This window comes from Seriola dumerili, unplaced genomic scaffold, assembly GCF_002260705.1.
Source record: "Seriola dumerili isolate Sdu_G_001 unplaced genomic scaffold, Sdu_1.0 BDQW01000449.1, whole genome shotgun sequence".
In the NCBI taxonomy this organism is placed as follows: domain Eukaryota; kingdom Metazoa; phylum Chordata; class Actinopteri; order Carangiformes; family Carangidae; genus Seriola; species Seriola dumerili.
In genome coordinates this window covers 5,850,641-5,862,728 of record NW_019174704.1, presented here as the reverse complement: position 1 = coordinate 5,862,728, position 12,088 = coordinate 5,850,641, and the positions used below count along the sequence as shown (strand labels likewise).

Sequence of the window (12,088 nt, the reverse complement as noted above, 5' to 3'; positions counted from 1 at the left end):
ATAGATAGATAGATAGATAGATAGATAGATAGATAGATATGATTGCACTATGTGATTTTATATTGTATTGTAACTTATTTAATTAATCAGAACATTAAACAGAATATGTAACATTGTGTATATCCTACATAGCAGCATAGCGATATAACCTTCCGGTACAGGGGGTGGCAATAGATGTTTTTATTTGCACTTTTTCAACACGCGAAGAAAACTGTGGACTTTTCTGCGCCTGCGCAACCCGTACAGCTGCAGCCAACAACAACAGTCTGGACCGTCTGCCCTATCATTCCAAGATGGCGGACCTCCTAGGCTCAATCTTAAACTCGATGGAGAAGCCTCCAACTGTCGGAGACCAGGAGAGCCGACGAAAGGCTCGAGGTACATCATGTATTGCCTTAGTAACAACTCATTGTGCGTTAGTTTGAAGCTGCTGAGATAGCTTTGGTATGGAACTTAGAAGTGTGTAAAAAACCGAAAGGACAGGCGAGGAGAGCTCTTCTAGTGCTGCCATTGGCTCGTTGAGCTTTCAAGTAAACTCTGCGGTTCCGGTTTAGCACCGCCTCAACGGAGCTTGAAGCCCCGCGTGTCCTGCAGATTTCCGCAGACCAGAGGGCAGAGTCAGGACCACAGGCAGCTACTGCTGTAATACAAACCCGCTAAAACCACTCTGTAGACAGACAGCTCCGGTTTATCTACTGCAGCCTCCTCCTGGATGTTAACTTAAAGTGAAAGTTACTTCTGCGCATTCTCAGTGCTCTGCCCTTTAGATATCAGTCTCTTGTGCCCTTATTATTCTCATCATTCTTTTTCTCCCTGCCAGTGAGTTCACTGAAAACCATTATATTTGTGATTAATTCTGGGTATGGCCTTTAGTGAGTTACAGTGGATATGAGTATATAATAAATACTATAAAAATAAAACGTGTACATAATTTCTAGCTTTGTTCATTTGTAGTCTTAAATACCACAGACAGATGGTATACCCATATTATCATATGCTGCGGAAAGTTTCCACCAAACCTTCAGTCAGCAGCTACTTTTCTATTTGGCTCCATTGTTATATAAAATTAAAACTGCGGTAATTCACAACTACCATATGGCAACACTAAAATATATGAAATTGGGAATACTTGACAATAACTCATGTCTGTAGAGCTTGAAAACTTCTCAGTGAAATCCTTAGTAACCAAGCTCTAACCTGCAAAACTAGCAAGGCTGGGTGGAGTGTTGCTACAAATAAACAACTTAATCCACATTTCAGTTGTTGTAAAGACATAACTTTTATATGGCTGTGATAATAAAAAAAGTGGCCAAAATTATTTCATTTACTGTTGTGAGTATGCCTACCAATAAAACATCAGAGGCTGTTTCCTCACAGTCATGTGCCACAAATAATAGGATCTGAGTCACTCTGCACTCCAGCCCTGAATGATCTGGAAATGTGGTTTTTGGATTGGAGAAAGTCTCTCTCTTGATTAGCCTTGTTGTGACTTTTGGCTTTAAAAACACCCTTAGGCTGGATGTTTCTATAAGACTGCATGATCTGTGTTGACAATGGAAACTTTGAATGCTTTCAAACACAAACAAAACCCCATGAAAACTTCCTCCTCTGTAATTTTAAGAGCAAGCAGCGAGACTCAAGAAGATGGAGGAGGATGAGAAAAGAAAGAAAGCAGAGTTCAGGAAAAAGGTAAGCACTTTAGTGTCACATGCCCACTGACTTTAGTTATGGCACTGAGCTCATCTGGCCTGGACTGTTGGGGTTTATCACATCCAAAATTACAGACTTTGGCTTCCTACATCTCTTGTTTAGATGGAGAAAGAAGTGTCGGATTTCATCCAAGACAGTTCACAACAGAAACGAAAATACAACCCTATGGGGAAAATTGAAAGGAGTATATTGTAAGTAGTCAGTACTTCATATAAGCAAAATAAGAAAATTCAGTTTTTTCTGTCACATGTTCACAACTATTTACGTTGTATTTCTTCCTGTCTTGTAGACACGATGTTGCAGAAGTGGCTGGTCTGACTTCTTTTTCTTTCGGGGAGGACGAAGAGAGTCGCTATGTCATGCTTTTCAAGAAGGTCTGAACTGAATTCTTCTTAATCCAGTGTTTGACATATTAAAATGCCAGCTTGCTAGGCTCATCTTAAGCAGTGTGGAGTAATGTGACTGTTTTCCACCTTGGGCTGTGGCAGGAGTTCGCGCCATCGGATGAAGAGCTGGAAGCCTATCGCAAAGGAGAAGAGTGGGATCCCCAGCTGGCAGAGCAGCGGCGAAGACTAAAAGTAAGACTGGATGCTCTTTCTTTGCATTTACTCAAGTATTTAGGTGTGTCTAGGTGACAGTGTTGTGTAACAATAAAATCAGCAACCTCTGGTTCTATTTTGTTGTTTGTTGTGCTGCATTTCTCTCATTCCTGTCAATAAGCATCATGAAATACTTATGTTACACCATAAATATCTCATAATGTTCCAGCATCCAAACCTACAGTACATTGGAGTTTGTAAGAAAGAACAAACAAGAAAGTACCTAAAAAATAAAAAATAAAAATGTATATTGATGTCTAAGAATGAAAGTGAAAGCACTTATCTGTAGTGCTGCCATTTTGTTCAGACACTCAACTGTTATACAGGGAAAAAAAGTATCATTAAAAGAGACACCAGTTCTTCTAGTGGAGCGTAAAGAAATACAATCACAAGACATGTTGTGCGTTTGGTAAAATGCGTTGACTTGCATCGTCTTGGTTGGAAAGTGTCTTGTTTAGCACTAGATGTAACTTATGTTTGTCTTTCCATGTATTTTATATGCATAGCACACAGTTAATGCTACAGTACCACTAACTACTCAGGAGGGATGTTTACCCACGTTAATGGATTTGCCTAAATAGAAGCAGGTTCATCTAAACATGTGTTTTTAAATTTAATTGCCAGGTAACTTCAAGAATACATTTCAGACAATGTAAGAGAATTCCTGTCACAGTGTCTGACTCTGCCTCTCTTTGTCGCTGCAGGAGCAGGCTGCGTTGGAAATGGCAGCATCCAGTCAGACAAAAAAGACAGAAGCTCCCAATTCCAACTACAGAGACAAGTACAGTCACCTGATCGGCACCTCAGCCGCAAAAGATGCAGCGCATACACTAGAGGCCAACAGGGCTTATGGCTGTGGTGAGTAAATATTGCACTGTTTCATAGAAACACTGCATTGCTTTGGACCCCCCCCACACCTTTTATTTACTCATTATGTTGGTAATGTTCTCTCCCAGTGCCGGTGGCCAACAAGAGGGACACTCGCTCTATAGAGGAAGCCATGAATGAAATCAGAGCGAAGAAACGGCAGAAGCGAGAGGACGACACAGGGGCACAAAGCAGCAGCAGCTCTTGAGTCTGCACTGTTTTTGCTTTATCTACTGTTGTGTGTGAGTGTGTGAGTGTGTGTGTGTGTGCGTATGTGTGTATGTGTGGGCGCATTAGTGTGTCTGTCTGAACACTTCATTCTGTAATGCAATATCCTTTACTTCAGACATTTAAAAGTTTAACTTATATGACAGACATTGAATCTCGTGTGTATGCCACTCTTTGACCAAGTCTGTGCTGAAATCCTGTTAAGTGGAAGATGCTCAGCTGTGTCTGATCCTGGCGGTGGGTTACTATACATGTTTGTTTAACATATGTCAGTGACTTTCTGTCAGTTATCAAGCTTCTCTCACACATGATTGGAACCTCTACAGTATGAGAAACCTTTTTGATTTAAAAAAAAAAAAAAAAAAAGTGTCTCTGTGTTCAGCTACATAGAAAACACCCAATATCTTCATACATAATTTTTAAATGACATTTTTTGGCAGTGACTAGCATTTTTGATGCAGATGTACATTTATAGTCCTAAGGGACATTTTTATCATTATCAATATTTACAGTTTTGAGCTTTGGCCAGGCCAGATAAAGTTTTGAAAACAAGGTTTTAGTCAAACCATGGCTGAGAAGTCCCACTGACAGTGTTCCAAATATCCAGTGCAGTTTTTAAAAGGGAAACAGCAATGCCGTCTATTGACCAGCTTTTGGTTTGGTTTGGTGACAGCCCCCCCACCCCCCACCCCCTCCCTTAATCTCAACCTGTTCGAAAGCTTTGTCAAGTTGGAAGCATGCCATTTCCTCTGTCATTAGAGGAACCCTGTTTTAGAAAATGCTGTTTTGTGGATTTTAGTAATCTGTGATTATGTCTAAGATTTTCTTTGTTTCTATACATCTGCACTGACTGTGAATTAAACTGTTTACTCCTAGTCGAATGCTTTATTGTTAAGTCATGCAACGGCTTGCAATAAGGATCATAGTAGAGAGTGGGATTGCCAGACTCCTTTTTGAGATATGGGTCACTACGTTTTATTCTCTGTCTTTTTTTCATGTCTTTTAAGTAAAAGTTTATTGGCATCTTGATGTCTTTTAACATGGTTGCACTGTTTTATTCCCCCCCTGTGTGTTAATAAATGGAGAACAGTATTAGACCGCTGCCTGTGTGTTGCCTTCATTTCTGCAAAGCCAAATCTGCATTTTAGATTTTTGCTGTTGACTACAAGGGCAAAATAACATAACAAGAACACAATCTAACTTAATCCAATGCAACAACATGAAATACAAGCTCAAACATAACCATAGAGTTGAATCAGCATTAGCATTATTCAGCAGTGATTTCACTATCACCAAATGTAATATGAGATGGCACAATGACTGCTTTGTGCACTCACTGGTTATCTGCATATATAAAGTATATGGATTATACGCAGTTGTGTATTCAACAAAATGGCAGCCAGTCTAATCGTTTTAGGGGACCAGCAGACAAAATGTTGTGTTATGTGCGTTAAGGTGCATTTGTGGGTTTTATGTGGTCACTCCTTGTCTCATCTATTTTAAGGTCATGCGTTCACTCTCCTATCCCTCCAGTTCATTAGAGTTCTGTCCTGAAGGAGGCGCCAGAGATTAACTAAGAAAAAAATGTTGCATTTTTTTTTCTTTCTTTTTTTCTTTTTTTTTTTTATCCCTGCTTCACACTGTCCTGTAGTTTCTGTCCTGCAGAAACATATTTATTGCGCGTTGAAGACTCAGTCACGCACATGTAAAAAATGAAGTCCATGCTTTTGCTCTTTTTCATCATTTGGTTTGCAGATGCAGAACTAAAACCCCGGAAAGGTAAGACCAGACCCTGCTGATGCTTATTGTGTCCTGATCTAACGTGTGGTGCTTAAAATAAGGAAAAGCGTGAAAATGTGACTCAAGTTAAGGAAAAGTTTGTCGGACTCCGCCAAAACTGATCTCATATTTTAAGACCAACATCCTCTCCTGCTGTAAACATTACTTTGGTGTTTTGTGGTGTAAGTTATTCACCTCATTCTGTCACAGAAGCCACTGAAAGTTCAATCTTTTTGTCTGGATAGTTATGGGCTGAAATGGGATCACTGGCATTTGTAGTTTCCCGTGTTCTCCTCTAGTTTGCATTACTTGGAGCTGATTGTCGCTTTGACAAATGTTTATATTAGTTCACATGTAAATGTTTTATTCCCGTTCAGTTTATCTGCGCCATATGGTTTTCCCAATGGCTCATCTGTCTCTTTTTTTTTTTTTTAACACCCAGGGTCCGGGGTGGTATGTACTTTCAAAGACAAGACATACAGCCCAGGAGACAGCTGGCATCCCTATCTGGAGCCCTTCGGATTTATGTTCTGCATGCGCTGTGTCTGCACAGAGGTAACTGTTAATATCTTACAAACCCGTATCACTTCAGAGTACCTAAAGGATTATTACACCAAAAACTGTTCAGCTGTCTCTGCTCTGAGCCGCTGCCATGATAGCGGCTGGGGTTTTAAAAGTGACCCATGCTTGTAAAGTCTTAATACTGCTCTCTCTTAGACAGGCCATGTGAAATGTAGCACGATCAAGTGCCCCGCTCTGCCATGTGAAAACCCCGTGGCTGAGCCTCAACAGTGTTGTCCAAGATGCACAGGTAGACTCTCTTTCTCCAATCACCTCCTCACCAGCTCTGAGCTTTTGAGAGAATCATTTCTGGTTGTGACTTCAAAGCCTCCTGTCCTGTGTGATGTGTCCTCTCTCAGATGAGCCCAGGATCCCTGCAGGGCTGAGAGCCTCAGTGAAATCCTGCAGGTATAATGGAAGCATTTATCAGCCAGGGGAGACCTTCACTAAGCATGACTTCTTCCCATCCAAGCAAAGCAATCAGTGTGTTATGTGCACATGCTCTGTAAGTTACAGATCATTTACTGCTTTTGTTTTTGTTGCTCTGGTGAAAGAATATCATATGCCAAATGCATAGAGTGGATAGGGTAGGACATGCAAGGTCTATGATTGTAGCCCTGCGGAATTTGTTCTCAAAGCAAATTTATCATGTAAATATGTAATGTTAAAATAAAATACAAGGAAAAGGAATGGAATAATAGCAGAATTACATCTTAATCTTAAAAAATATATTACAAATTCTCAGTCCTTGCCACTAGTAACTGTTTTCAATCAAATGTTTTCCCACTGAATATTCATGAATTCCTCATAATCCTCGTTTGATTGGGACACCTTATTCCATCACAGCTTAAAATGGGTGACAAAAAAAAAATCAGCTTTTAATTACTAGGTGTTTATGAAATGAAAAACTTTAATGACACAGTGTCTGTCTGACAATTAGGAAACTTGTGTTTATGCCCATCTTTAAATAATGAATACCACAGCTCTACCATCAACTAAAGGCCACATGTGCATTTAAAGATTTTTCTAAAATTAATTTTGTGTGCATGTGTATGTGTGTTTATTGCATCCCATGTTGGCATCGCTAATAAGGTCACTGCATATGCATGAGGAGTATCTCTGCCTGCTAACTTCCTGCTGCTAATGATATGCAATCAAAGTGGAAATGCATTGTTGAATTTCAATTAATTCTGAATACTCTGGTGAAAGCATCTTGCTTTGGTTTGTGTGTTGGCTTAGCTTGTTTGTGATTGGCACAAGAGACTGGATGAAGGTTTTAATTTAGAAAACAAAAGGCAGATAATGAAGATGAAATGGGAAGAGAAGCCAAAATTGAAATCACCCTGGCGTTGTCAAGTTAATTTTATGAGTTGTTAAGTGGTGTTCATTAACAGATGTTTCTAAGTCTCCAAGGAGACAACACATAACAATAAACTCATCAAAATGAATTTCCTAGTATACATTTTAGAACAGTACAAATTGTGTTTATCTTTACACTTTCATTTGTCTCTTAGACAGTTGTAACTTGTTGCATTCTCACTGTTCGAGCAGTTTCTCCTCAGGCCTTGATTCCAATGCAACATGCTCATGGCTTTGCATATTACCTTGATACAAGTTTCCTTTGATTATGAGTTTTTCAAGACATGCCTTGAGATGCCCTGAGGTGGCTCAGCTAGTAGAGCAGGATGTCCATTATTCATGGGATTGCTGGTTCGAGTGTCCTTTAGCTCTCAGTTCTTTCCAGTGAGCTGTCCCACACCGTTACAGCACCTCTGCCTCTGCTGGTGTATGAGTGTGTCTGTGTGTGGAGAAAGAAAATGTAATTTACTCTGGACAAAAGCCAAATAAAAGTTAGGTCTCATTATGTTTTTTGCATTCATATTTCAAGAAGAGTAGCTCTCAGACGACACTGCGATTATGTTTTTGGGACTTTGTTTCTATTGTTTCAAGTCATATGCTGTAAATATGAGTCCATGTGAACAGTAAAGAGGTCTAGAGAGGTCCACAGAAGCACTGGAGTACTTGAGACTTCACCTTCTGGAGCACTTATTTGGAAATTCAAAAAAAATTTTCCCTCCCTTTCTTTTCTCAGAATGGAAACATCTTCTGTGCTCTGAAAACATGCCAATCAATCACCTGCACCTCACCAGTCTCAGTTCCTGATACCTGCTGTTTGGTGTGTAAAGGTAGTCAAACTCCAAGCTCCAAGCTGAGAAAGTGTCTTTACTCTGTTTCTGACCTGGAATATTATTTATTACATCGGGGTTGAAGATAAGGCTTATTACTAAGAAGGTTTTTTTTCTGATATTGATACATATCACCATATGCAAATAGATACAAAATTACACTTAAAATGATCAAATCAATGTTCAAAGCAATACATTTTGTTTAAATATAATGCAATAAATCAGATAAATTATTCCCATATGTTAAAAAACATATCATTATACAATTCCTCTAAAGGTCGATATGAGATATTATTAAATTATGGCCCAGCACTAATATAAATGAACTTAGGCTTCCATTATTTTCTGTGTTAATTACAATTTCCTCATCCTTTTCTTTCCCTTAGATCATGGCACCAGTGGGTCCTCATCAACTGAGGATGGAAACCAGCAACTGAACAGAGGCGTTGTATGTCCTTGCTGATTTGTCATAAAAAATAACATAGCCTACCTTAGCCTTTGCTTTAACATGAAACTTGCCTCTGTTTGAAAACATACTTAAATCCAGTGGAAGGTAGCAAAGTGATGTGTTTGAGTAACTGGACTTTAGTTACCTGGCTTAAATTCAAGTCTTACAGGCAAGTGTTTGTTCTGATGAAGTGTCTTTGAACGTGACACATATCAGTGCAATCTTCAGGGGAGCTGCTCTGTAGCTGATCTTGACCATTGACCTCCCTGTGCAAAGGAACAAGCAAATCAATTATTTTCCCTTAAGAATTGCCAGAATAATTTGCTCAGCTTGGCATCACATTATTCAGATTAGCACTGAAACATCCATCTTACTGAGATCATTAAAGACAAAGACTTTCCCTCAAGATTTATGGACCATTTGGCCTGATAATCAGACTGAACTGCAATGTTGTTTTATTTGAATTGCTGAAAAAATGTGGGCAGTGACTCAGCGTTCTGGAGCCAGGCTGTGAACCTTTTTTGATTTAGGACTAAATATGATGCTATTCAGCTATTACTGAGGGAAGACAGAAGGTAAGCCAATAGCTGAACAGATGAAAGATAACTGCGTTTTATTATATCTTTGTTTACAACAGAGGCATTCAGTCGACCAATGTCCTGGAGAGCCGAACAAGGCGCGGTCTGACCGTGCCACTCCACCCAAGGTCAGGACTTCTCCCAGAGGCCTGAACCTGAGTAAACTTAACCTCAAAGGGGCTTCAGAGACCACTGTGAAGATTTTGTTGCAGAGGAAACACCAAAAAGGTGAGACTTTGTCAAAACAGAAAGATCCTTTATAGGTGTTTGATTTTATGGACATCTTCCTCACAACTTTTACGATTGTTTCCATATGAATCACAAAGATCAGATGTTTTCCATTTCTCTCAGCCTGTTTATACAATGGCAAGACATACTCTCATGGAGACATGTGGCACCCAGTTTTGAGGAAGGTCCTGGAATGCATCCTGTGCACTTGTACTGATGGTCTCCAGGACTGCAAACGCATCACATGTCCCAGCCAGTACCCATGCCAACATCCTATGAAATCAGTGGGAAAGTGCTGCAAGACTTGTCCAGGTAGTCAAGCACGGTTCTTAACATAATGAACTGTTTATAGTGATGTGATGTTGATCGACTGTATACATCATCCACATTACATTCCTCTGTTTTTTCTCTCTAGAGAGTAAAGCTGAAAGTAACCAGACGCAGTGTTATCTTGGATTTAAAAATAGCCTCTTGGTGTATAAAGTGGAATCATCTTTGAGAGTTGACTCACCCAACACAGTTAGGGTCATTGCTGTTGAAAGACAAAGTACTGCTGAAGTTGAAGTGCAAGTATGGAAGACTGTAGAAGGTACTGTAACTACGTGTGGCAACAATTATAAGGAATAGATCAACATTTTGGGAAAATCACTTTCTTGCAGAGAATTAGATGAGAAGGTCAATGCACTTGCCATTCAATGTGAGGCTCAAGCCAGCAGCCGGTTAGCTTAGCTTAGCATAAAGAATTGAAACGGGAAAACAGCTAACCAACTAATTGTTTTTGTGAGAATAAAACAAATGGGATATGAGTGTTTTAGAGGTGCTGGTAGGTGGATTTTTTTACCACTTGACAGAGCCAGGCTAGCTGTCACCCTGTGTTTTTAGTCTTTATGCAAAGCTAAGCTACCCTCTTGTATCCTGACCATAGTTTTATATTTAGTGTACAGACATGAGAGTGGCATCAGTTTTCTCATCCAACTCACCAAGAAAGTAAATAGTAACAGTATTTTCCAAAAGGCCAAAAATATTCCTTTAAGACAAATAAACAGTATTTAAGCACCATGTTTGATTCTCATCTGGATTTTTTATTTATGCAGGTGTTTTACAATTAATGGAAATTGGTGACGTTCAAAGAAAAGATATTATGGATCACCCCGAAAATTACACAATGCTTACAACACTTGATGAAGGTTTGTTGAAAATTATTTCACAATGAATTTATATGTTTGGATTCTAGGGAACCTATTAGACGTTTATATTCATTTTAATATGGTTATTTTGTTTTCTGTGTGTGTCATATTTATGTTAATTCATTTTTCAGACACATGGAGAAAATTTAAAGAGGAGGGAGAAAATCTGAGTAAAGCTCCTCAGACCACAATTTGTGAAGACGGCATTCGGGAGGTGGTGACTTTCCTAAATCCCACGCAGATTGAAGGCCTGTGTTCACCCTAATAGTCACTCTCTATATTGATACTCCCCATAAGTACATGGTTGACATACATACTTCAGTCATGCATGTTGCACTTGGGTGTCCTGCGTCATTCCTGTCATAATTGTGGAATTTCTCATTTATAATATTGTTGCTTATCAGTTAATTCATACCTCATTGTCCATCATGTTTTAATCGTCACATATTTGTATTGTTCATTATTGGGTTTAAAAACACAGGCTATAGCAGTGTGGTTGACAACTGCCTTGGTCATAAACTGGAAGATGGTTCTGCCTACACCCGTCATCATTCAAACATGATTAGATTGGGTTGATTTAGATTGAAGCTCTAAACAAAATGCAACAAAAGTTAAATGTGAATGCGGATTATAGAGCTTAGAGCTGGAGACAGCCTTAGTACCCAGCTCTGAGTCTGTGTGTTGAGACTTTTTAGACTCAGCAACATTTGGGGACATTTTTGGATCAGAATCTCTCAAACAAACCCTTTGCTTAAGTATATGAATATAATGTGTGTTTTAGAATATGCTGGGTGAGGGGCCACGTTCTGTTTAGAATGTGATGAGTTTTTTTAAGGATTGTTATGTGATCAACATATTTATTGTAAATACAAATGGAGGTTTTGTCACCTTATTTAAAGCGTATTGGTTCTTGTTTGATTTGTGTATATACATTTGACTGTTTGAATGTTGTCGTTGTTTTTGAATGAAGTAGCAAAAGGCAATTGCATTGGGGTAAATACACAGCTTTGTCAAAACTGTGTGTTTGTTAGTGAGAAAACGGCCTTCACAATTCTTTCTTTCTGTTGTCAAATATAGACCTACTGTAGCTATTTTTATACAGCCACAGGATTTGGTTTGTTATCATAGCCTAATGACATTTTACAACTCCACATACCAGAAATATTTGTATTTTAAAGTGGTCATTGTTGATGTAGCTGAATGCACTCTGTACCTCTGCTCACAATTTTAACCCATAAAGTTTTCTCAGTGTTTTACACCAGCCAGCATTTCTGTCTGATTTGTTTCTAGCTGTAACTTTAATGTTTTATATTGTATGGCCCACATAATTTGCATGGAGTCATTCGTAGTAAGACAGTGGGAATATGTGCTGGAGACAACCTTAAGATGCGACTCAGAGCTTGTTTTTGAAGGCGTTGTTTGAAAACGTTTTTTTGATTCATCTATGGTCCGCACACCGGCTGCAGCAGAGCCATCCTAACACCGACATCGCCTCAAGGCTTCCATTTAATAGAGCTCCGGAAGGCCGGATAAACTGTGTTCCCGCTGGAGATGAAATGTTATCAGAGACATGGAAATCAAAAGCAGAAGTTGAAACTTCTTTCACCCAACCAAACTCTCTCACACAAACACACATGCACAATATTTTTTACAGAACCAATATTTTCCTAAAAATAGCTTTTTACTACCTTGATGAGACCATGATGCACATGACTGG

The 12,088-nt window shown here is 39.2% G+C and overlaps 2 protein-coding genes across 3 annotated transcripts; both read left to right on the top strand.

The window, feature by feature from the left end:
• Nucleotides 1-290: 290 nt before the first annotated feature.
• Nucleotides 291-4,501, top strand: spag7 (sperm associated antigen 7). The gene is made up of 7 exons (XM_022762608.1): nt 291-378; nt 1,622-1,689; nt 1,813-1,901; nt 2,000-2,084; nt 2,199-2,288; nt 3,014-3,167; nt 3,266-4,501. The coding sequence occupies exons 1-7, from the start codon at nt 294-296 to the stop codon at nt 3,382-3,384; spliced, it is 690 nt and encodes a 229-aa protein (XP_022618329.1). The 5' UTR covers nt 291-293; the 3' UTR covers nt 3,385-4,501.
• A 565-nt stretch (nt 4,502-5,066) lies between these two features.
• chrdl2 (chordin like 2) lies at nt 5,067-11,614 on the top strand. 2 transcript variants are annotated; one of them, XM_022762543.1, is made up of 11 exons: nt 5,067-5,183; nt 5,626-5,738; nt 5,901-5,994; nt 6,104-6,249; nt 7,837-7,930; nt 8,317-8,378; nt 9,016-9,184; nt 9,308-9,496; nt 9,600-9,773; nt 10,279-10,371; nt 10,503-11,614. In XM_022762543.1, exons 1-11 carry the CDS (start codon nt 5,117-5,119, stop codon nt 10,634-10,636), a joined length of 1,335 nt encoding a protein of 444 aa, XP_022618264.1. In that variant the 5' UTR covers nt 5,067-5,116; the 3' UTR covers nt 10,637-11,614. The 2 variants fall into 2 exon arrangements, with proteins under 2 accessions (XP_022618264.1, XP_022618265.1); XM_022762544.1 differs by lacking the exons at nt 5,901-5,994; nt 6,104-6,249.
• The last annotated feature ends 474 nt before the right edge of the window (nt 11,615-12,088 follow it).